The sequence below is a fragment of the Anser brachyrhynchus genome (assembly GCF_964034855.1).
Source record: "Anser brachyrhynchus genome assembly, chromosome: 28".
In the NCBI taxonomy this organism is placed as follows: Eukaryota; Metazoa; Chordata; class Aves; order Anseriformes; family Anatidae; genus Anser; species Anser brachyrhynchus.
The window spans coordinates 1,997,856-2,022,439 of record NC_137721.1 but is presented as its reverse complement, the minus strand read 5'-3'; the positions used below and the strand labels follow the sequence as shown (position 1 = coordinate 2,022,439).

At 60.0% G+C, this 24,584-nt stretch overlaps 1 protein-coding gene and 1 long non-coding RNA gene across 16 annotated transcripts in view; one reads left to right on the top strand and one right to left on the bottom strand.

Moving 5' to 3' along the window:
* Positions 1–7,388: 7,388 nt before the first annotated feature.
* LOC308183786 lies at positions 7,389–16,054 on the top strand. The gene is made up of 2 exons (XR_013942500.1): positions 7,389–13,733; positions 13,783–16,054. It is a non-coding gene; the product is annotated as an uncharacterized lncRNA (long non-coding RNA).
* A 2,379-nt stretch (positions 16,055–18,433) lies between these two features.
* Positions 18,434–24,584, bottom strand: part of MEF2D (myocyte enhancer factor 2D) — a 59,173-nt gene continuing 53,022 nt past the window's right edge. For 13 of the 15 annotated variants that reach the window (XM_080570141.1, XM_080570143.1, XM_080570134.1 and 10 more), the window contains 3 exons: positions 22,200–22,329; positions 19,711–19,948; positions 18,434–18,938 (listed from right to left, as the gene is read on the bottom strand). In XM_080570141.1, the coding sequence (XP_080426267.1) occupies positions 18,611–18,938; positions 19,711–19,948; positions 22,200–22,329 (696 nt within the window). In that variant the 3' untranslated portion in view covers positions 18,434–18,610. The remainder of the gene's footprint in view (positions 18,939–19,710; positions 19,949–22,199; positions 22,330–24,584) is intronic. The other 2 variants (XM_080570138.1, XM_080570140.1) reach the window with 1 other exon arrangement.

The window sequence follows — 24,584 nt, the reverse complement described above, 5'->3', positions numbered from 1 at the left end:
CGGGGGGGGGGGGCGGGAGCGCTCAGCACACGCCGGGACCGCAGCCCCCACCCCCGGCACCCCCTCCCCATTCCCCCATAGCCCCCCCATCACTCCCCATTGCCCCCCCACCCCCCCCATCACGACCCCCCCAACCCCCAACCCCAACCCCCCAGACCCAAAATCCCCAACCCCAAACCCCCTCAAGCCCCCCCAAGCGCCCCCAAACCCAACCCCAAAACCTCCAACCCCAAAATCCCCAAGCCCAAACCCCCCAAGCCTGACCCCCCCCCAGCCCCAACAGCCCCCCATCGTCCCCCAGGGGTCCCAGCTCCCCGGGGGGGGCACCAAAACCTGCATTATTTCCCCACTCTTAACCCCACAGCCTCTTTTTTCCCCCTCCCCGCCGCCCTTTTATTCCCCGTTAGCACCAAAACCACCCCAGGATCCCTCAAACAGAACTGGAGCGGCTGCGATTTTTTTTTCCTTTTTTTCCTTAAAATTCCCCTCGGCCTTGGATTACTATTATTATTATTATCTTTTTTTTTTTTTTTTTTTTACCCCAGCCTAAAAGCAGCCGAATTTGGGGCTGTTTCCATCAATTTTCCCTCCTTCCCCGGGCCGCATCCTCCCCACCGGGGCCCTCTCCCAGTTCCCCAAACTGGGAAACCCGGAGCCCACTGGGCCGGCCCCCAGCGACGGGGACCAGGGATGACCCTGGGGGCCAAGGACACCTTTGATTTGGGGCATTTCCTTTTTATTTGAGCATTTTACAGCTTTTTTTTCCCCCCTACTTTCACTTCCCGGATCCTGCGGGGACCGAGCAAAGGGCGCAACCACCGCGCGGCTCCGCGCATCCCCGCCCGGTTTCCCGCACACGGCCGCGATTTTCTTTCGATTTTTTCATTGCAAATCGAGCTAAATTGATAAATCAACACCCTCCCGGAATTATAGAATTTTTTAAAAAACCGTCGAGAAAAAAAAAAAAAGAAAAAAAAAGAAAACCAACGATATTTCTGCTATTTACCCCGAGCCGCACCGCGACCAAACTTGGCCGCTCGGAAGGGTTTTCCCCATGACCTTGCGATTTGATTTGGATTTGGATTTGATTTTAAATTATTTTCTCATCCCTCCCTTCGCGGGGGGGGGGGGGGTCGGGATTTGCAGAGGATGCCCCCCCGGCTTGGGTTTTGCCGTAGCTAAATGCAAACCCCGCTCCATGCTTTGCTGCCTCCCTACAAAAAGTCGCTTTCCGCGCCCCGAAGGCAGAACAAAACCCAAATACAATGAGCGGCTGCTGGGGGGGGGGGGGCGGGGGGGGGGTCCAGCTTTAAAAATCGCACCGAGAATTGCAGAAAATCGCAGAAAAAGCCCAAATCTGGGGGCTGGCGGAGCTCCGCACCTTCCCCTCTTTGCCCGGCTCCTTCCTTGGAGGCGAATTAAGGACGGGCTGCGGGGCGCGGGTCTTTGGGGGGGTGGGGGGATAGGAAAAAAAGAAATGAATTAAAATGAAATTAAAATGAAAATTAAAGGGCCCTTCCGTGCGCTGGGGTGAAGAAGGCGGGCGGGGGGGTTCTGCTGGCCCCGCCGGCTCCGGGGAGGGCTCACATCTGGGCAGCTGTGCTGCCCTCACATCTGGCCAGATGTGCCCCCCCCCCCCCCCCCGCCCAGGGTATCCTGGGCCCGACTTCAAGCCCCCCCCGCCCCAAATATTTGGGGGAGCGGGGCGTGCCGACAGCGGGCTCTTGGGATCAGGGGGGTTATGGGGGGGGGGGGGGAGAGAAAACCCCAAGCCCCCCGCCGGAGCAGGGCTGGGGGGAGCGCCGAGGTCAGCCCGGCCTGGGGAGGGGGGGGGGGCCCATCCCTGTGACCCCAACCGTGAATATTTTGGGATACGGACCCCCCCCCCCCCCCGCTATCAGGACACCCCCAGGCCCCCGCCCCCAGCCCCTGATAAAGGCGCTTCGAGAGCCGAATTCCTCCAGCGCCTCCGCCGGCTTCCCCCCGATTTTTTTTTCTCTTTTTTTTTTCTTTTTTTTTCTTTCTCTCTTTTTTTATTATGATTTTCTCACCGAGTCCGATAAATTGAGCGGCTCGTCTGGCCTCAGACGTGTTCAGCAACCCAAGCCCCCGGGCTTTTGTTCCGCCGAGGCTCTCACATTGTTTGGCCGGCTCCGGGCCGGGCGAGCGCAGCGCGCACACGCTCCCGGGGGGGGCGCGCTGCTTGGGGGGGGGGGGGGGGGACACACGGTTGGGGGGTGGGAGGGGGGGGTCTCGGCCGCCCCCTTCCCCCGGGGCTGTCCCCGAGGTTTGTCCCCGCGGGGAGGTATGCGTGGGGCGGGACGTGGGGCCGAGGGCTGCTGCTGCTGGGGCTGGGGCTGCCTGTGCTGCCCTGCTCACCTGCATCCCTCCCTGCCCGGTATCCCGGATCCCTGCCCTATATCCCTGCCCTATAACCCCATATCCCTGCCCTATATCCCCGCATCCCTGTCCTATATCCCTGTATCCCTGCCCTGCATCCCTCCCTGCCCTATATCCCTGTATCTCTGCCCTGTATCCCTGTATCCCTTTCCTATATCCCTGTATCCCTGCCCTGCATCCCTCCCTGCCCTATATCCCTGTATCTCTGCCCTGTATCCCTGTATCCCTTTCCTATATCCCTGCATCCCTGCCCTGTATCTCTGCATCCATCCCTGCCCTCTATCCCTCTGTCCCTGCCCCATATCCCTCTATCCCTGCCCCATATTCCTGCCCTATATCCCTCTATCCCTGCACTGCATCCCTGCATCCATCTGTGCCCTACAACCTTGCATCCTTGCCCTGCCTCCCTGCCCTATATCCTTCTATCCCTGCCCTCTATCCCTTCTCTCTGTCCCTGTATCCCTGCCCTGTATCCTTGCGTCCATCCCTGCCCTATATCCCTACCCTATATCCCTGTGTCCTTGCGCTATATCCCTACCCTATATCCCTGCATCCCTGCCCTCTCTCCCTGCCTCCTTGACCCATATCCCTGCCCTCTATCCCTGTATCCCCACTCTGCATCCCTGCACGCATCCCTGCCCTATATCCCTACCCAATATCCACGCACCCCTGCCCTGTATCCCACCCTCCCTGCCCCACAAGCCTGCCCCACATCCCTGCGTCCCTGCCCCACATCCCTGCGTCCCTGCCCCACATTTCTGCCGCGCATCCTTCTACCCCTGCCCCACAGCCCTGCCCCATAACCCTGCCCCAAATCCCTCTACCCCCTGCCCCACATCCCCCTATCCCTGCCCCACAGCCCTCCCTCCCTGCCCGCCGCGGGCTCCCCCCCCCCCCCCCCCCCCCACCTCCGCAGCCCCCGCGCCGGGGCCGGGGCCGGGGCCGGATCCGTCGGCGGAGGAGCGGGGCCGGAGCCGGGCGCGGGGATCCGGAGGAGCGGGCGCGGAGCCTTCCCCGCAGCCTTCCCCGCAACCTCCCCGCAGCTTCCCCGCAGCCTCCCCGCGGCGCAGCCGTGGCTCCAGGTGCAAAAGTTGCGCTGCGAAACGCGGGGACGGCTCCGGCCGGGGGGCCGGGGGGGGGTGCTGCGAGGGGGGAAGGGAGCTGCGCTATTTCCGAGCTCCCTTCACCTCTGGATTTCTGGAAATCGATCGGCGAAGCGCCGCAGCCTGGCAATTAGGGGCTCATTAGCATATATGCAAATATGGTAAGCCCTAGGCGCAGCGGCGGGGCTGAGATGCGGGGAGCGTTTCCGAGCGAACGCGCCCCGGTTCGGGGCCGAACAGGGCGGGGGGAGCTCAGGGGACTTTTTGGGGGGGCTTCTAGGGCACAAAGAGCTCGCTGGGGCCCCCAAAAAGCCAAATGCAGGACGGGCGGCACGGCCCCGGCTCGCTCCCGGCGGCGGCAGCCCGGGGAAAACGGCCGCTAATTGGGGAAAGCGCCTGGTAATTAGCGAAACGCCGGGTGCCAGGATGCCGGGGGACCCGGGCGGCTCCGGCCCGGGCACGACCAACCTCGGAAAATACGGATTTCTCCCTGAAAAATAAAAGCAAATCAACCAAACCTGGGATTTCCCGGCGCACACGATCGACCGCGGGTTCCCTATCGCGATAGAGAGTTACCTGCGATTTTAGAAGCACCGCCGGCTGGGTTTCCCATTTCTTTATTTTTATTATTATCATATATTTTTTTTTTCTCGATAAGCACAGATTAGCAGCAAAATCCCCCCCGGCATTTCCTGAGCAAAGCCGGAGGATTTCCTCCCCGGTGCCCACCCAGGGCAGGGGGCACCGGCACCGAGGCATTTCCCCAAGTTTCCCCAGCTCCACGCTCTCCCCCCTCTCTTTCCCAAACGCCTTCTGTCCCCCCCCCCCCTCCACAAACCCGAAACTTGGCTTATTCCGCAGAAAAAAAATCCCCCTTCCAAGCCGGACTCCAATTTTCCTCCCTATTTGGGATTTTTTTTTTTTTCCCCTTTCGCTTCGCCCGCAGCATTTTTTATTTCTTTTGCAACACCCCCAAAACCCCGACGACGCGACCAAACTCGCAACCGATCCCTTCCCCCTCCGGGCGCGATTTTTCACGGCTTTCCCTTAAAACAACCCCAAAATTTTCTTCCGGCGAGCAACAGCCCCGCAGCCCGGCTCGGCCCCGCGGGGAACGAGGTAATTGCAGGGGGTCCTGGGGGTGGGCCCGGGGGGGGGGGGCACTTCTTTTTTTTTTTTTTTTTAATTGGGAAAAGCCCTTTCAAGCTCCTGAATTTGCAGCCCGGCAGCTGAGCCGCTTTTCCCAGCCCCGTGCGGGTCGCTGCTCTCCGCATTCCTCTGCCCCATCCCTCATTAATTCCTCAGCCACCAGGATTTTTTTTTCCCTTTTTTTCCTTTTTTTTTTTTTACCCATTCATGTATTTACCATGAATGGCCCCAAATTGGAAAACAGCTCGGGAGGCGACGGGCGGAGGGACTTTCCTCCCCCCCTTTCGCCTTATCTCCTATTTGGATTTGTTTCGCGTTTCTGTTTGGGGTTAATTCCCGCTAGTTTCTGCAAACCGCCGGCGAGTTCCCAAACACCGTCTGAAAAGGAGAAAATAAACCAAAAAAAAAATAAATAAACACAAATCCTCTCGGTTCCCCCCGAGCGAAAAAAAATCGCTCTTTCGACCCCCGGTGGAAATTTAAGTGGAAATTACAGAAATCGGCGACTTTTCGCCTCCGGACCAGGCTCGGCTGCGGGCGCTGCGCTCCGGCGGGCGCCCAGCTCCGGGGAGGGGGGGGCAAAGCTCCGCGGTGCTTTGCAGGAGCAGGGGCCGGGGGGGGGCACCGAAATAAGGCACCCCCCAGCCTGCTCGGCACCACCTCGGGAAGCAGCGCAGCCCACAGCCGGGGAGTTTTGCGCCCACCGAGGCTCGCGTTTATTTTTTAAGGCGTCGGCGGTTCTCAGTCCGGGCACTTGGGGATGGGTGGGGGGGGCGTTATTTAAGGAAAACGGGCGTTTTAAACTTTATTTTTTTTTTCTAGCGAGCTTGTGAAGGGAGGCAAATTCAGGAGGAAGGGAAATCCCGAAGGCAGGCAAATTTCGCAGGAAGGCAGACAAATCCCGAAGGCAGACAAATTTCGCAGGAAGGCGAATTTCGAAGGGAGAAAAAATTCCCAAACCAGGCAAATTTCGAAGCCAGGCAACCTCCGGGCTGCCGTGCAGGAGGGGGGATCAATAATCGCAGGTGCTCGAGGCGAGTTTCACCCCCGAAAGCCGCAGTTTTGCGCAATTGGTGTCCCGGGGGGGCGAGGGACAGGGGGACCCCCTGCGCCCTCCCCATCCCCACGGTGTTTGCGCGCACCGGGGGCCGCGGGGGAGCCCCCGGGGTCCTTTGACCCGCACCTGGCTTAAAAAATCCTTTTTTAGGGAATGTAAATAATAATAATAATAATAATAATAATAATAATAATAATAATAACAAACCACCACAGCAACGCAATGCCTCGATTCTGCCCCAAAACGCGCCCAGCGCTGGGCTCGTGTGCGTGGCACGGTGCAGGCGTTGTGCCAGGGGGGGCTCAGGGGGGCTTGCGAGGGGTCCGAGCCCCCCAGCCCGCATCAGGCCACGCTCAGCAGGGGGCTGCGATGCCAGCAGGGTGCGAATCCAGCAGCACCAACACCCAGAGCTGCCCCAAAACCTTTGGGGTGCGCTCACACCCCATAGGGACGCGCCCTGTACGCAGGATGTGTGCGGTGCCAGAGCCGGTGCGGGAATCCCGCAGCGATCCCGCAGCGAAGCCCTGGGCACGCCGGGCGCGCAGCACACGCAGGCGGCGAGCGTGCAAGGCGCGGGGGGGTTTGCACGGAGCTGCAGGCGTGCGCCCAGCAGCCACGTCCAGCTGGGGAGCGCGGGCACACGCGGGGAGCACGCAGACGGGCGAAGCGTGTGGTGGGGTTTTTGAGGGTAATTCCCTCGTTTTCGCCTGCCAGCTCGGAGAGGCTCCATTTGGGAGATGTTTGAGCTCTGGAAGAAATGCCACAGATGGTCCAGAGAAGATTTTTTTTGGCTTTTTAAGTGTTTGCACCGAGATGTGCACCAACACATGTGACTCCAGACACGCCGCGTGCGCTTATTGCCTATAAACCATGGCCGTGCAACAACCGCTGCCTCCTCCGACAGCGCGCACGGATTCTCACCCAGCCTAGCATGCCCAGGTTTTGTTCGAAATCCTCTTTATGGCCCCAAGCACATCTAAAATTGGGGTGCGGGTGTGTGAGCAGGTCAATGGCTAAACTGATTTTTGGGGACTTCTTTTGGGCGATGCCCAGGGAAAAGCCTTTGTCTCGCTGGTAAGCACCCCCACAGCGTTTTGCACTTGGCATTTTCATTCACCGGGCATTTTTTGCTCCGCCTGGGCCACGCGATGCCCCCGTTTCAGCACGCACCAGACAAAGAAAATTGCAACAAAAGATGCTCCAGAGCCATCCCCAGGCCTGCGGGGCTGCGCTGCGCACGGGCAGCCTCCGGTACCGCGTGCCCGGCTCCACCGTAGCCCAGGCACCCACGGGTACCGGGGCAAATCCTCATCCCCCAGCCAGATCCAGGCTGGGAAGCCTCCTGCCTTCTTCCTGCCTCTCCACAGCACGGGTTTCCTGCCCGAGACGGAGATTTTAACTGTTCTCCCAAAGGCCAAGCCGCGGCTAGATGCCTCCAAAGCACCCACGCTGCCAGGGAGCTCCGCAGGGGAAAGGGGCTGGAGCCTGGAAACAAATCCATTTACACCAGGCAATCCTCACCCGAGGTGTGACGCTGTCCTCATCAGTTCATCCCCAAATGCGCAGTAACCCCCCCAAAAATATATAGTTAAATAAACAAAATCTCCCTTTCCGCACTGAAGGGGGGGGCTCTGTTTTGTCTCGGTGAAATTGGGCGAAGTGTCCCCCGGCACCTACCCGGCTCGCACAGCTGCCCGCAGCGCTCAGTCCAGCAGGTGCCTTTTCTTCTGCTTCAAAGGGCTCTGGATGGGCTCTGGACAGCTCTTTTGGAGAATGGCGTTTGTTAGTAAGAGATGCCTGGCACGAACGCGGCCTGATTACAGCCCTGCTCGTTAAAAAAATGTTCTCTAGGTATTGAAGGGGATAACAAGGATATTTAAACATTCCCAGCGTGCACCTTTAAGCGGCGGAAAATAAGGGAAATTGCCATCGTTTAATTCAGTATTGCTCCTTTTGAACTCCCACTGGCTTTGCCTGCAATTGTTCCCTCAGCCAGGGCTTGGAGCAGGGTCTGGATTACGGGGGTGCGGGGTCCACGGGGCTGCTTTCCACCCGGGTTGTGAAAAGTTCCCCCAGAGCGGGGTTTGGGGCTGTAATCTTGTGATTCCTCCCCGATTTCGTGCGCGAGGGAGAGGGTGGAGCAGCGTTCCTTTTTGTCTGCGTCTCCGAGGAAGCCTTTCTGAAGCAAGAGCAAAACCCACAGCTGGTGTTTGTGGATGAGACACAGCCATGTTCTGGCAGGGGACAAAAATAATAAAAAAAAGAAACCCTAATATCTAATTTTAGATGTTCTGAAATGCCTACAACAAATGATATGCGCGCATCCCTCGCCCGGTGTTTGGCCATGGCCCCAGGTGCCCTCAGCATCATCCACAGGGGTCCCGCTGCCCCCTCCGTGTGAAAAGCAGCTCCTGGGCAATTATTTGGGGTAATTTAGTCACATTTTTGCTTAGGAGGGTTCGTCCTGAGCTCTTTGGGGAAAGGCTCTGCCCGATTGTCCCCCAAAATCTGCTTTCTACGAAGCATCCGGAGCCTGCCTGATGCCGGACCACACCACACGACCACAGCTGGTGATTTATCGAGAAGTTCATTATTTCCTGGGTCTTGGGGGCAAAAGACTCGTACCGTCCCCCTGCTTCTCCCTGCGGTGACACGGGCGGGCCGTACCGCTGCCCAGTCAGGGGGTCGGCGGCCCCCGGGTGCCGATGGAGCTGGGCTCTGCCTTGGCCCTGCTCCCGTGTGCTTTTTCTGCTGCCCCAAGGGATTTTGGACTCAGACCCAAGCAGTTTCCCATTTTCCCTTCCTCTGATCCCAAGAGATCCGATCCCAAGCGTCACCAAAACAGCGGAGCTTGGACCAGGGAGATGTTTTCAGCCAGGGCACCGCAGCAGCACCCGGGAGTCGTGCACGGAGGCAGGACAAGGAGGCTGCAGCCTCCTGCCATCGCCCCGCCGAGGCCAGGGCAGGGTCTCGGCTTACCGGCCTCTCCTAAAGGTCTCCCCCCTTCCAGCACATAACCTTTATGTCCAGGACTACCAAAGTTTGCTTTCTCCCTCCAGGGTTAGGCACAGCAGGAGCGAAAGAGAAAGCGACCGCTTGTAGGAGGTTCCCTCGGCATAATAACCTCAGAGGAGTTTAGGTCTAAAGACTAAAAGGCTCTATTTACTTTCACTGACAAGGAACAATCTAAGCAGATGTCCTTTGATGGGATTAGTTATTAATCCTTGAATCATGGGTAAATGGGAAAATGATCCATTATTTTCCGCAAAATCCTTCACTACTTTAGATTTCAAGGATGGGGTGGAGGATTGTTAACAGAAAGGTCTCGACCTGTCTGTTTTTGCCATTTAAAAATGTATTTTTACAGTTTGTGCCATGGAGCGTGACTGTGAAATAAAAAAAAAAATAAAATAAAAAACCAACAAGAAAAGGTTTTTCCTTCCACTGAAGAGTGAGAACAATGCGCCGTGTCAGAGATTTATCAATACATAGGCCCGAGCATCCCTCAAATAATAATAATAATGCCGACGACAATACTGATAATAATCCTCCCCCCTCCAGAAGCGCGCTCGGTGCCGTTCTCCGCGCAGCTTTGGCAACTCTGCCTAAATGTTTAGATCCTTCGACGCCTCTGTGTCATGTTAGCAGCAAAACACAGGAGGAGCCCCGCAACGCGACGCCGGCGCTGGAAGCGTTGTTTCACAACGAGCAGGGGGGGCACGAGGGCTATGGGGGGAGCTGGGGAGGGACACGGGGGTCCGCTTCCACGTCCCCTTTCTCGTGGGGATTCAGCTCCCGGTGCGGGGGAGAGGACGAAGAGCCCCGAGACCGCAGTGCAGCCCCGGCCTCTGCCTCCGAGCCTCGCCGTGTCGGGCGCGGAAAGATTCCCAATGAATAATTCACTTCGCTTTCTTTTGATTTGCGTTCCGATTGTACACAGCGGTGCGGGCTCCGAAGGGGAAAGCATGTTCTGATTAAAGATTTATACCGGGCACATGAGCTTGTTGCTGTTGTTTAAAAGATCTACTTCAAAGTTTGAGGATGGGGGGGTCTGTAAAACAGGCAGGGAGTGCCTGGAGTGTGCGGACGGCTCTCAGGGCACGCGGGAGCTTTCCTTGGGGTTTTCTTCTCACCCCGTTGGCTCTCTGGAGCTAAGCCCGAGCCTCTGAGCCCGGCGGCTGGCTCTGCCGTGCACCGAGCGGCTCCGGCTGCAAGGAGCCATCAGTTTACACGGGGAAATCGCTGGAGGATGCCTTGCCCAGGGGTCACCCCACACGCAGGGGGGCACCAAGGTTTTTTTTTCCAGCCTCCTCGCTTGCCAAATCTTAGCAGTGTATTGGGGGACAAGCCCAGGCTGCCAGCGGAATGACGAGGGGCAAACGGTTTTCTCTTTCTTCTTCCCTTCTCCCTGCGGCTGTCCCCGGAGGGCAGAGATGCTTCCCAGCACCTGCCGGTGCCGAAGCCCCTCCAGCACGAACAGCCGCAATACAAACACGATTATCGCTCCGTTTTTGCAAGTTTCTTTTGATGAAACCTCCTTATTTACACCCCAAGCGTGCGCTTGCTGCAGGGGGGACAGGCTCCCGCAACGGGGAGTCAGGCCTTGTAGGAAAGTGATTTTGATGAAGTGGTGGTTCACAACCTTAACATTTGTATTGGAAATTTTGGGGGTCTTTTAGGGCCTTGTACCAGCCCTCGTGCCCCCCGAAGCCTCCAGGAGGCCGCCACCACGCTTTGAGGCCGCCTGGGCCGAAGGACGGCTGTGGGTCGGCGCGTGATGGCGGCCAACACAGGGCCCAGGCCGTTCGCCTTTCTTTTTATTTATTTTCACAGAATTCGCGCCCAACGCCGGGAGCCCGCCGGCCTCCCCCAGCAGGGAGGCCCAAACTCCTTTTCGGGGGGGGGGTCCCAAACGTCCCCAGCGCCCACCCTGGCTCCCGGGGCCTGCTCCACGGCCACGGCGCCATCCCGCGGCCATGCGGGGCCGGGCTGAGGACGGAGCTCTGCCGCCATCTGGCGGCCCGGCCTGGCCTCGACCCCAAAACCCGGGCCTCGTGGGCAGGGGGGGCCCAGAGGGTGAAGACCCCACGATGTGAAGGCCCCGAAGACGTGAAGACCCCTCCCATGAAGTGAAAACCCCACAACGTGAAGACCCCACGACATAAAGACCCCCCATGGCATGAAGGCCCCATGATGTGAAGACCACAAGACCCCCACGTTGTGAAGACCCCACGACGTGAGGACCCCACGACCCCCACGACATGAGGACCCCACGACGTGAGGACCCCCACGACATAAAGACCCCCCATGGCATGAAGGCCCCAGGATGTGAAGACCACAAGACCCCCACGTTGTGAAGACCCCACGACGTGAGGACTCCATGACATGAAGACCCCAAGACCCCCACGACATGAGGACCCCCCACGACGTGAGGACCCCCACGACATGGACACACCCCCCCGTGGTATGGGGGCCCTGTGACTTAGGGACCCCTCCAGCCATGTTTGGGACGAGGAGGACATCGGAGGCCCGTGCCTCCTCCCGTCCCATAGCCTCCAGGTGCGGTGCCGCTTGCCCCCAGTGCCCACACCACGAGCCCCACGGGTGTTTGTGGGACCCCACAGCTTGGCCCCAAGGAATGCACCCACTTACCCGCAGCCCCATGCCCACACCAGAGCCCACCTCCAGGTGGAGGCCGGGAGGCCGTTTATCTGACCTCCTGCAGGTGGGGTGGGTTGAGCGTGCCCCATAAACCCGCTGCAGCGGGTCTCATCAGCCATCGGGGAAGTGATTTGGGTGGGAAATGTGGTGCCAGAGGGTGGCGGAACGTGGGTGGCCATGGGGACCGCTGTCCCTGCAGGCCTCCTGCGCTGCCTCCACCACCACGCCATGGTGAGGCTGGGGAACGGAGCCCACAGGGAGGGACAGGGCTGCGAGGGGGGCCAGAAGCGGCTGTCCCGGGGGGCACTGTCCCCAGCTCGGCGTCCCCGAATGTGTCCCGCTGCCCCGCCACGGCGTCTGGGCCAGCCTGTGCCAACGCACCCAAGGGTGCCTCAGGCCACCGGGGCTGGGTGAGACAACAACCGCCCCACGGCACGAGGGGGTGAGGAGGGAGGGGAATGAAGAGCCAGAGGCACAGAAAGTTATCAGAAACGTGTATTTTTTTTCCTTTTTAATAGTAAACCTCTTTACAACAAATATAGTGAAAGAGTTTCCAAACAAAACTCATAAGAATTTCTCATGATAATTATTATTATTAGCATTTTTTTATCCCTTTTTTTTTTTTCTTTTTCTTTTCTTTTTTTTCCCTTTTCTTATTGTGGAATATACAATAACGCATCACCATACAGCACAAAAAAAAAGGAATATCGAAAAACCAAAACGGACGTCTCAGCCACGTGCTGCGGTCCCCAGGAAGGAGCCACTGATTGTCAGAGGTGCGGACGGGGACGGGGACGGGGGCGCCCCCAGGGCTCGGGAGCCCCTCGGCCAGGCGGGACCCGAGGGTGCAAACGCTCAAAGGAAGATGGAATTGGTCAAAGATCCCAGTGCAACGCTCGCAAGTTCTTGGCGTAAACCCTCCCTCTCCCTGCTTTGACCCCCAAAAAAACCTGCGCGTGGTGGCGGGACCCCCGGTCCCCCCACCCTGTGCCCCTTCCCCAGGGCAAAAGCGACGTCGCACGTCTGCCCCCCCGGCTGCCGCAGAACCCCTCGACTCGCACACACACACACGCACACACACAGCTGGAGGAGCATCGAGGGGGGGGAAAAAAAGGTTAAAAATATATATATATATATTTATAGATACACGGTTTATCTTTTTTTTTTTCTTTTCTTTTTTAAATTGCTTCTTGGAACAATAAATAAAACTACGAGGAGGGGGGAGTGCACGTCCTGGTTCGCTTCTACCTGTGCAGCATCCTGGGGGGGGGCGAGGAGCGGAGCCGCCTGGGACAGCACATCCAGGCTGGGCCGTGCAGGAGCTCCGACTGCCCACTGCATATCTACACTTTTGGGGGGGATTTTTATTTTTTTTTTCTCTTAGTGCATCATTTAAAGGGTCTAGTCTATCTTACAGAGGTTGCTGCGGGCACCCCAGAGTATGCTACCACCTACTTGAGCTACAGGGCACGGGGGACGGCGACGGGGTTGGGGTAAGAAGCAGGACCCGCCACTAAAGCCACCGCAGGTGACCGGAGGGACACGGGGGGGCCACGGCGCAGCCGCGATGCCCCCTGCGATTTCAGCATCCTATTTTTCTGCAAATTGCTTGGGCAGAGCCGCAGGACATCGCCGCTGTCCTTGCGCCCTGGGCACTTGGCAGGGGACACTGCAGAATCCCCAATCCCAGGACCCCTTCCCCCCCAAAAAAAGCCCCCCCAGGCTGCCCCCGCCACGCCACCCTCTTCTGGCTCGAGGTTTTACAAAAGGCATCGCTCTTAGAAAACAGGGCTGAAAAATTCCCTTGGGGTTCGGTGGCGGGGTCCCCTCGGCCTCTCCGAGCCCGGGGTCTCTCCACATTAGAACCCAAATCGGGGGGTCCTGGGCTTGCCCCCCACCCCCATCGGCCCCATTTGGCCACATCCTGGGGGGTCCGGGCTGGGCAAAGCAGGACCGGGGAAGAGCCAGGGGTAAAACAAGAAACAGCTGTACAGTTCGGCCATGTCCAAAGTCAGTATTATTACAATATACTCTGACAAAAATATAATCTCATTTCATATCAATACAACAAAAACCAGTTTTCTGTACTGTTACCATTGCTAACATATCGAAACTCGCTATTTACAGTTACAGTAGCCAGGTAAAATCCTACGAGAGAGAGATCAGAGAGAGAGGAGGGGAGAAGGACGGGGAACACGAAGGGAGGAGCGGCCCTCCTGCATCCCGAGCATGGCTTCTGGCTTCGGGCAGGGGAAGGGGGATGGAGGTAGTGAGCACACGATGCTCGTTCGGGGGCCCGGAGGGGCTTGGGGGGTTAAAAATGAAAAAAAAAGTGAAAAGGAAAAAAAAAAAAAAGGAAAAAAGTGAAAAGGAAAAAAGTGAAAAGGAAAAAAAAGGTGAAAGGGAAAAAAGTGAAAAGGAAAAAAAAGGTGAAAGGGAAAAAAATGAAAAGGAGAAAAAGTGAAAAGGAAAAAAAAAAAAGTGAAAAGGAAAAAAAAAGTGAAGCAAGGGGAGGAGAAGAAAGGACAGAGTAAAAGCGATGCCAAGATGGGAACCGAGCAAACCTTTGGCTGAAGCCCACTGGCGCTGTGGGCAGGGAGAGGGGACGGGGATGGGTTTTTGTCACTTTGGGTGCTTGAGGTCCCCGGAGGACCCCGAGTGTCACCCTCAGCCGGAGGGGACAGGCGGGGGGGCAGCGCATGCCACCGCGATGCCGCGGGCACCGCAGCACGATGCTCCGCCGGGCAAACTGGTGCAAAAAAAGGGCAGGAGGTGGAGTTTTTAAGGATTTTTTTGTTGTAATTCTGTGTTTTCCCTGGTTAGGTGAGAATTTGAAGGGCGGAAAGTGAGGAAGGGGAGAAAGCATCCCCCTCCTCCTTGCCCCCCTTTGAGGACCACGCGCACCCTTTTTGCGACCAGCTCTGCTTCCAACGCTTCCACCCACCGGGGGCGACCTCGAATCCCCGCCCTGAGCACCGGGGGCGATGGGGGGGACACGGAGACCCCTGCCCGGAGGTTTGGGGTGCCCCTCGCACAGCCACAGCCAGCACCAGCACCCCATTAGCAGGGGCCACCCCGTCCCTCCGCCAGCCGAGCACCCTGCAGCCCCCGCGGGGGCGAGCCCCCAGCAGCCCCCCGCGTATTTTGGGTGCCCCTCCATACCCTACACCCGGGTTTTTCCCTAAATACCCTACACCCGGGTTATTTTTCGTGAGCCCCTCTCTGCACAGGACGCCCACCCGAGGGCAAACCCCACTCGTCGCATCACCCACTGCCCCCCCCGTCCCGGGCACCCCGAGGGGAACCGCGCACCCAGGGACCCCCCCCAAAGCCCCAGTGGGATCGGGGAAAGGCCAGCATCCCCCAAATCAGCCAGCACGGGGGGGTCCCGAGCCCATCCCCACCTGCACGGAGCCCCCAAGGAGAAAGAAGAGGAGGAGAAGGAGGAGGAGGAGGAGGAGGAGGAGGAAGCCGGCACCGGGGTCTTGCGCCGGGTTACCTCTGGGTCCGGCCCGCGGCGTCGAGCCCCCCGGCGGTGCGCGCTCGAGGGATCCACGGAGGGTTCGAGAAGGTAAAGATCAGAAACAGGCTTTGGTAAGTAACCACACTTTTAGAAAGTAATATATCATTTTTGAAACATATCAGTGCATACTTCTTATATGAAAATATACACAATTGTATTTCATTCTCCAAAAAAGGAACAATTAAAAACAAAAGCAAACTAGCCCAAACACAATATATTAGCTGTTTTTTCTCTTTTTTTTTTTTTTTGTTGTTGTCATTGTTGTCGTCGTTTAAAATTTTTAACGCTACACTTTGTTCAGGTTACACTTTTTTTGTCTTTTTTTTTTTTGTAAATGTTTTTTTTTTTTTCTTCATGCATTTTACACCTTTATAGCCTTTGAGAATAAATAAGCTCCATTTTGCTTCCACATCTCTAAAAACTGCAGCATTTTAACTATTGTCATTTAAATCGTGCAATTTTTTTTGCAACACCCCTTTTTAAAAAATGGAAAATATATATATATATATTTTAAAACTAAACCCTATACAACGCAAAAATTCCAAATTAAAAAAAAAAAAAAATTATACACAATTGTAACTGTCAACAGTACAGATGAGCACGAGAAATAAAATTATAAGATCAGAAACATATTTATAGAAGCACAAAGGAGGGTGTTGGTTTCTTAGATTGTCGTTCTTCTTGGTGTCTTTTGAAAATTAGGAGGAGTTTACTGGACTCTACAGTCTGTGGGGAAAGGAAGGATGATGGCCCGGACGAAAAAAAAATAATACCCCAAGCCCCCGATGAAAGGAACGGAGAGACCCCCGACAAACCAACCCCAAAATCATTTCGCCCACGAGCCGTACTTGCCCGTGGCACGAGCCGGGGGTCGTCGAGTCCCGGGGCCACGCTGCTGCGGATCCACTTGGCACGGCTCGGCACGGCTCGGCACACGTCGGCACGGCTTGGCACGGCTCGGCACGGCTCGGCACGGCACGGCACGGCTCGCCCCTCCAGGTGGATCCGCGTCCAAGTGCGTTTTTCTGGGTTTGTTTTGTTCCGTTTGTGGGTTTTTGTATTTTGTTTTGTTTTGTTGTGGGTTTTTTTTTTGTTTTTTCCTCTTTTTCCAGGCTCTCAGCTTCAAGGTAGAGGTGTGAGCGCGGGAGCCGGGGCGTGAAGTTCATGAGCAGAAATGTTTCATCGCCCCCCCCTGCACGGCCGCGTGCTGCTGCTCGGTGCCGCGGGGTGCCCGGCGCTCCTCGCATCCCCCGGGGAGCGTCACCGCCGCCCTCCCGCTCCCCCCCCCCCCCCCCGGCGGGGCGGAAAACGTTTGGTTGTGGTTTGGTTTTCCTCGCAGGACGGTGAAGAAGGAAAAGAAAACAAAATGATGCCGATGAGACGTCGTCGTCAATCCCGCCTAATTTCCAAAGCAAGGCCGTGCAAAGAGCTGCGGTGCGGCTCCGCGGGGCAGAGCCGGACGGTGACGGAAAGCGGTGGGGAGCGCGCGGGGGGGGGGGGGCTCCTGCCTCCCGGACAGACGGACGGACAGAGGCACGTCCGCCCCCCCCCTGCTCGCGACGCGAAGCCTCCCAGTACGCCCCAGTAAGCGCTGGGCAAGGCTTGGGGCGCAGGGAGAGAGGTGCTGCAGCAGAACCGCACAAAACCTGCCGGGAGCCTGCGGGGGCTCCCATCGCCCGCCCGAGTCCCTCGGGAGCGCCGTGCTGGATCGGGAGAGGAAAGCGAGAATTTTTCATCAAAAAGAACAAAAAAAAAAAAATAATGTGGAGACGGTTTGATATTTCAAAGCTTTTCGTTAGGAAATCTCCGCCCGGCACGTCCCTGGGTGAGCCGGTGGCGTGTGGCATTGCCCTGCGCGGGGATTTTGGGGTGAGAAGCGGCGGGGCCGGGCTGGGGAAGTTTTCGTGCTGCTTTTCCCAGCTGGCGGCTCGCGCAGGGACAGGAGGAGCACCCCGTGCTTCCCCCCCCGGCCATCGTTTCTCCTAGCCGTTCCTTTCCACCTGATTTCTGGAGGACGTTCTGTCTCCTCGCCTCAAACTACTCGCTTTAAGTTGCCCACGTTCATTCCATCCCGATCGTTTACTTTCTTCCTGTTGCTTTTTCCAATTAAGACACTTTGGGGAAATCACATCGGGGGAAAAAAAAATAATAAATAAAATAAAAGGGGTGGAAAAACTTTAGAAAAACACCAATTGGCTTCTCCTTTGACATCACCCAAGCACGTTTTCACGCAACGCTCCCCGTTTCAGCAGGCTGGGCTGGAAACCCCACGCTCTGCGGAGGTCTCCGGGAGGAGCAAGAGCTGGGGGGGTGGGTGGGGGGTGAATCCCACCGGGAATTTTCGCTCCTCTCCCCACAACGCAGGCCCCAGGGCAGCCTCTGCCACCAGCTGCGGCTGGCGGGGAGGCGTTTGGGCAGGTTTTGTGCCGTTTTGCAACCGCGACCTTCAGCGGAGGGGGAGCGCTGCCGGCGTGAGGGATGTCCCCAAGGTCATCCCCCGCCGGGAACGGGGACGGGGACGGGGACGGGGACGGGGACGGCATCCCAGAGCAGAGAGCCTGCAGGGGAAAGCCCAAAAGGCTGCGGCACCCAGGGGACCCGCCGGAGCAGCCGGCAGCACCACAACTTCCCCCTTCTCCCTCGTGCCCTTTTTCCTGCCCCTGGATCACGCGGCTGAGGCTGCAGCAGATTTTCCGCGTGGCTCACCCCCGCCTTCCGAGGCCTTCGGGCGAAATCCCAAGGGCGTTATTTCAGCTGCATCCCCTAAATAAACGCTATCTGCTCCTATTCCTCTAATTTAAAGCTTTGACCCACGTGGGATGGGAACGCATTTGAAATGCATTTGCGCCTTTTGTTTGGTAAAAACCGCAATTTCTTCAAAACCAGCGCCACCACGGCCGGGCTCCGCCTGCACCCCGCAGGACGCGGCCAGGAGAGGTCAGGGCAGGTTTAACGTGACTGCGGCCGGACACAGTTCCCTTATCTGCAGGAAAAGATGCTCTCTGTCGCTAAGTTTCAACCCAAAAGTCAGGATTAAGCCTTAAAAAATAAATCTGCCTCTCGTGCCCCCGACGCCTTCCCGTGGCGAAGGACGCGCGCGCTGCGCTCCATCCCGGCAGGAACCCCGCTCCTGCCCGCCGCTACCTGGGGACCGGCGGAGGATGCGGCCCTCGGGCAGCCTCTTTTTGGGGAGGATTTCAGCCCGATTTCGCACGGCCGAGCCTCCTCTCCCTGCCCCGGGTTCTCAGGGCAGCACGAGGCGTTCCGGGGATGCTCAGCGCCTGCCAGCACGCGCCCCATCGCCCCTCGCCCCCCGAAAAAGCTCTGCTCCGGGGATGTCCCAACCCCGGGACCCCTCGTCCCCGCTGTCCCCGCAGGGATGAGCCCCGCTGGGGACCTCTCCTTCCGGCACGGACGCAGCCATCCGATTTTCGCCGCCCCCCCCCCCCCCATCCCCATCCCCATCCTCGCCGCCCGCAGCCGGCCTCGCCGCGCGCGCCGCCCGCTGTGCTAGAATGAATGCCTACAAAATCCTAAAGCTATTTCTCAGGCAGTTTATGATAATCCCCCCAACCCCACCCCAACCCCTAACCCGTTTCACCCCGTAGCCCTCCCCCCAATCCCCCCCACGCCCTCCCCTTCCCCGCTGCGAGCCAGCGGAGCCTCCCCCCCCTCTCCCCCCCCCCCCCAAAAAAAAGAGGGACGGCGGGGACCCCGTTATGTGACCCAGGTATCCAACCGCATGCGCTTCACCGAGGGGCTCTCCCCCTCGGGCTCGCTGCTGGGGCGCAGGAGCCCCAGGGAGGAGCCGAAATCGGCGCGGGCGGGATCATCCCGCTCGCTGCCCTCGTAGGAGCTGGTGTTGCTGCTGAGGCTGTCGACGGGCGAGCGGCCGGTGGGCTCGTGCCGGGGCTGGTGGGGGAAGGTGCTGAGCGGGGTGGCAGTGTTTCGTTCCCGGTTGGGCGAGACGGGCTCCGACTTGATGCTGATGTTGGGGTTGGTGTTGACAGTCAAAGTGGTGGTGTGGGACAAGTGGCTCCCTTGTCTGGGCGTCCGAGGGCGGGGGGCGTGCGAGGAGGAGGAGGAGGAGGAGGAGGAGGAGGAGGAGGAGGAGGAGGAGGAGGAGGAGGAGGAGGAGGTAGGGAGGAGGTGGAGAAAGAGGTGAGGAGGAGATAACGGGAAGGCTCTCGTTATTCATCTCGTCGCTGGCACTTCGCCCTCCAATCCACTGAGCTCCTAACCCGCGCATCGCGGAGGAACGGGCCGTGACGCTGCCGAGCCAGGATTAGACCCTGCCCAAGCCCTTCACCACCAGCACCCCGCGTTCCAGCCCCGATCCCACCTCCGGACCCTGGACACGCGGAGGAGAGAGGTGCTGCCGTGCCCGCGTGGGACCCGGGCACCCCGGGGGGAGAGCCAAGTGCCGGCTTCTTCCTCCTGAGCGGGCTTTGGGGCCGCCGCTGAGCCCCTCTCTCTTCAATCCCTGCTTCGCAGCCTTTGTGCGACCGAGGGCGAGCTGCTTAGACCTTGGTTTTGACTGAAACACCCTGAAAAAGCTCCGGGCGGGTGGCTGCTTTGCTCCTGGCTGTGAGCAGATCCATTTCTGCACACCTGCTCCACGAGGGAACCGCACGGGACTTTGGAATTCGAGCGACTCACCGCCAGCACTAGGAGTTACTCCTCCTGCACTAGCGGGACCGCTCTTCGCAGTCACCTCATCCTGCCACAGGCTCCCATTTCCCTTTGGATGTGGTTTTGTTTTTTTTTTCCCCCTTTGCAGCACGAAGTGAGCCGCCCACGGTACCCGTGTCACTTACATTAAGTTCCCTAGCGAGACGGGAACGAGGTGCTGCTGCTGCTGCTGCTGCTGCTGCTGCTGCTGCTGCTGCTGCTGTTGCTGCTGCTGCTGTTGTTGTTGCTGCTGCTGCTGCTGCTGCTGCTGCTGCTGTTGCTGCTGCTGCTGCTGCTGCCAGGCAGAGATGTTGCCAAGGGACAAGCCCCCGGGTGAGCTGAACGCGGGCAGCGAGGACAACTCAGCGCTCGTCAGCTGATAATCTGCAAGAGAAGGAGCAGCAACGCCGACGTGAGCAGCAGCACGGCTGTCACCAAGTTTCGCAGCAGCGCTGGCCACGGGGCACCTCCCCCCCAGCTCCGAGGCACGAGCCCCCCCCCCAGGAGCCCCCCATGCAGCCCCCACCGCCCGCTGCAGCCCCCCGAAAGCGCGGCGGCCGGTCCAAGGAATCGGCAGCTTCGCCGGCACACGGGGCTGGAGGGCCCGAGGGCACCCCCCTGTGCCCCCCCCCCAGGCCCAGGCAGCACCGGGCATGGGCAGCAGGAGCCAAAAGGAGGGGGTGGGGGGTGGGGGGGGGGCACCCCTCGGCTCTGCGCGCCCCCGGCCCCTCGCTGCGCATCAGCAGATGGCGCTGCCCGGCCGCCGGTAGGGAGGCACGAGCTGAGGCCGGGGGAGGCTGCTGGGGTGGGGGGAGGCAAATCGGGGTGCAGGGAGGGCGCTGGGATGGAAGGGAGGCTGCTGGGATGCAGGGAGGACACCGGGATGCAAGGAAGAAAATGGGGATGCAGGGAGGCTGCTGGGATGCAGGGAAGAAAACTGGGATGCAGGGAGGCTGCCGGATTGCGGGGAGGACACTGGGGTGAAGGGAGGCTGCTGGGATGTAAGGAGGGCACGGGGATGCAGGGAAGAAAACTGGGATGCAGGGAGGACGCTGGGATGCAGGGAGGCCACCGGGATTCAGGGGAGAAAATTGGGATGCAGGGAGGCCGCTGGGATGCAGGGAGGATGCTGGGATGAAGGGAGGCCACTAAGATGCAGGGAGGACGTTGGGATGAAGGGAGGACATTGGGATGAAGGGAGGCCACCGGGCTGCAAGGCAGAAAATGGGGCTGCAGGGAGTGGTGGCAACTCTCCCGCTGCTGCAGCGCCGAGGAGGGAGCTGCTTATCCAGGAGCCGTCCAAAGCCGCGACCGGCTCCGTCCTCGGAGCCACGTCTGCATCTGATACGGCCACCCGCAGATGCTCGGCCGCAGAGCGAGCCCGACCCCGACCCCGCTCCTCCCTCTCCCCTCTGTCATTTCGGGTGCCTGTGGTTTCAGCCGCCCCCGCCCGAACCCGCCGGCGGCAGCGGCGGCGCACGGAGAGGTGGCTGCGAAGGCGCTGAACCGCTGCCAGGGCCGGCGGGCTGGTGGGCGGCACGCCCTGCGCACCCTCCCCGCACCACGTTCCTGCCCCACACGGGGTTTTTTCTCACCCCGGCACCAGCCCGTCAGGTCGGGGAGCTCCCGGCACCCCCCCGGTCCCTCCAGCAGCCCCGAGCCACTGGGTTCGGCACCAGCTGGCTGCGGTGCCGGTGCCAGGAAGGGCCCCGGGAAGCTCCAGGTCATCTCCGCGGCCCCAAACGGAGACTTCCCGGCAAGTCGGCAGGTTGGGAGAAACGAGGGGCAACAGCCGGGGCACGGGGTTGGGGCTCTGGCGAGGACCCCGCGGCGATCCAAGCCCCCGCAGCGCCTCCACCAAACACCCCGGCCACGGACACCCCAGGCGCCCGGGTGGGAATCGCTTCTCCACCCGTGGCTCATCTCAGGAGGAAAAGGAATCCCAGGAGCTGACCTTCGGCCCCAAGCCACGTGGGCTGGCGGCAGCGCGGGGCCCAATTAAAGCCTATTTTGGGGATTTTGGCAATAGGCAGGCTTGCTGGGGGCCGAGGGCGACTTCCACGGGAGGAGAGGAGCCTCCCCGCCACGCACAAACATCTCCTGGGCAACACCTACTAATTACGGCAGGGAGTTCCCAGCACGCCTAGCCCGGGTTCTTCCAGCCCAGCAGCTTTCGACATTTTTTTGCAAACTTTTCTCGGCGCAAACGCCAGAAGGAGTCGGGCAGGAAAGCCCTGAAGCCTCCAGGAGGTTTGACAAGCCCTCCGCTTGGGCTCGTGCCCCACCAGCCCCATCTCCGCCTGCGAGCAGGACGGTTTGCATTCTTCCCCAACTTTTGGGTCCCCGACGCTCATTTTCGTTAAGCCCCTGTTACAACATCGCCCCCAGCTCGCCTTGAGCAGGGCGTAGCTGCAATTAGCAGCCGCTTAACAGCACCTCCGCGCGCTGCCAGCACCCTGCAATGGGCTGCAGCACCAGAAGCGTGCCCTTACAGCGCTTCTGGCTATAACAGCCAGGTCCCACTATATTTATATAACGAGCTTCCCCTCGCTTTTAATCCCGTGAAGCTCCCGGAGCTCACCACGCCTGGCAGCAGGGAGCTGGGCGAGCGGTCATGGAGCGCCCCCCTCCTTACCTGTGTTGTAGGCGGTGGGCATGGCCGAGAAAGGCAGCCCCTGCGTCAGCAGGCTCGGGGTGGCCACCGAAACCACCGGCGTGGTTAAAGAGTGGGTCGCCTGGGAGACACCTAACCGCTGCGTGTTCTGCTGGGGAAGCGAAGGGAGAGGTTGTCACAAGGCGTTGCGCTGCACCCCGCTGTCCCACCCCAAAAAATCCACATACCCCCCCCCCCCAAGCTGCCCCCCAGGCAGGTCCCGGGGCTAAGCAAACGCTCTGGGGGTTCCTCCCCGCAGCACGAAGACCACCGGTTAGGGACTTTTAGGAGCCTTGGGAGGTTTGGGGGTGTTTGGGTGGGCATCGGGGCATTTCTCTGCTCAGGGCTGGGAGGGCACAGCCTCCGCCGCCGCAACGGCCTCCGTAAGGCACCCGTCCTCCCAGCTCCCTTCCGATGTGATAAAAAAAAAAAAAAAGGAAAAGGAACAGGCAGTATTTTCCAGAGGATGCATGCGATGGCTGTGCTGGGAGAAAGGCGCGGAACAAAATCAACGCTGGCTGACGCCGCGCGGGGCTGACGCCTCCTCCTCCTCCTCCTCCTCCTCCACGGCCTCCGACGCGAGCTGCGGCACCGGGTTCGGAAGGCGATCCGGCCTCCTCGCACCCAAAAAACCCCGCGCTCGGCGGCATCGTGGGGCTGGTGCCCTCGTGGGCTTTGGGGGGGCTCGGGCGTCAGCGGGGCCGCCGCGGAAAAATCCCGCCCTTGGAGGGGCGCGCGCCGGCCTCCCCCCGGGGTTCGAGAGGCAGCTACGTGGGCGGCTCGGCGGGTCGGATTCAGCCCTGTTTACAAGGCAGATAATCTGCGCTGCCTCTGCTTGATCTGATTTAAACCGGACTCAAGAGGCTTGCCTCTAAGCTGCAGCACCCCGGCGCACGTCACCCTGGCAAGACCGGGGCGGTGCCCGGCTCCCACCGCGCCCGGCACGAGGCCACCGCGTCCCCCGCGGCACGGCGGGCACCGGCGCGGGGACCCCGGGGCTCCCGCGGCGTTTTGGGGCTGGGCACGGGGCCGGGCACCGGTCTGCAGCCTCCCAGGGCCCTCCTGGGCTGAACGCTGCCCTCGCAGGGTGCTGGGTGCTGCAGCCACGCAGGGAAGGCGATTAGCAGGGTGCTGATTGCTAAAGCCCCGGGGCCGTCGGGGGAAGGTTTGTCCTGGCGTGCATCCCGCTGGCACGCGCGCCCGCCGGCGCCCGCTGACCCGTGGGGCAGGGATGCTGCAGGGAAACGCCGTGGCGGTGGGCTCAGCCCCGTCCCGTGCATGGCAAGAGCGAGCAGGATGTGACCCCCAGCCCCCAGGCCCTCCACCCGGGGGTGCCAGCCCCGGCTGCGCTGTGGGGAGTGCCCCCCCCGACCTTTGATCCCGACGCATGCAGGGAAGAGGTGCCGAGGCGTGCAAGCTCCACACCCCAGGTGCCAGGCAGGTTGCAAAGCGCTGCGAGCCCCCCCAAAGCTTCCCCCAAACCATGCAGGCATGCCCCAGAGGTGCGACCGCCGTGCTCGTGGGGAGCAGACCCTGCAGGGGCACGGGGGGCGCCTCTCCAAAGCCCCCCCCAAAAAGCCTCCCGAGGAGCCAGAGGTCACCCGCAGCACCCCGGTGGGGACAGCGGGGCAGATCCCGTGCAGGGACAGGAGGTTTAGGACGTGTTTTCTGGGGAAACTGAGGCACGGTGCTGCCAGGGAGGGGAAGGCAGGAGGTCTGGAGGGCACGGGGAGCAGCAGAATTCATCCGCCAAAGCCCTGCTCAGTCCTCGCCCTGGCCAGGAGCGTCTCCTCGCAGGCTGCAGAGGCACCGGCTCGCTGCCGGGCTTTTGGAGAGCTTTTCCCTGGCCGCGGGAGCTGCGTCCCGCTGCGGCTCTCGCGCTCTCCTCGCTGCGCTGCCCTGCCGCCCATCTGCCCTGCACCGGAATAGCAACGGAGCCGAGTGAATCACGGCCACCAGCAAGGTGGCGTTCACTTTGCTGGCAGGAAAAAAAAAAAAAGGGAAAACTGCCACAAAAATAACAGGGAGAACGGCCCCTGCGCACAAAGGGGGGTTGGAGGATTCGCTCGGGCTTTAAATAACACCCTCCCCACGGGAGGATGCCCCCCGTCTCTCCTGGGGGGGACATCGGGCCAGGTCTCCCCATGCCACGAGCTGTGGTGGTCCCGGTGAAGGTCAGGGGTGGCACACGGGGACCTGGCTGAGCCCCTGGGGGAGGCCAGCAGGGTTTGTGCTCACGTCCTAGCCTGTGATTCAGATCTCCCTTCTGCTTTCCCTAAAAAAGGGACTTTTTTCTCGGGACGGGGGGGGCAGCGGTGCCCATGCCGGTGGCTTTCCCAGTGGAGAGCCGGGGCAGGATGCGGGGAC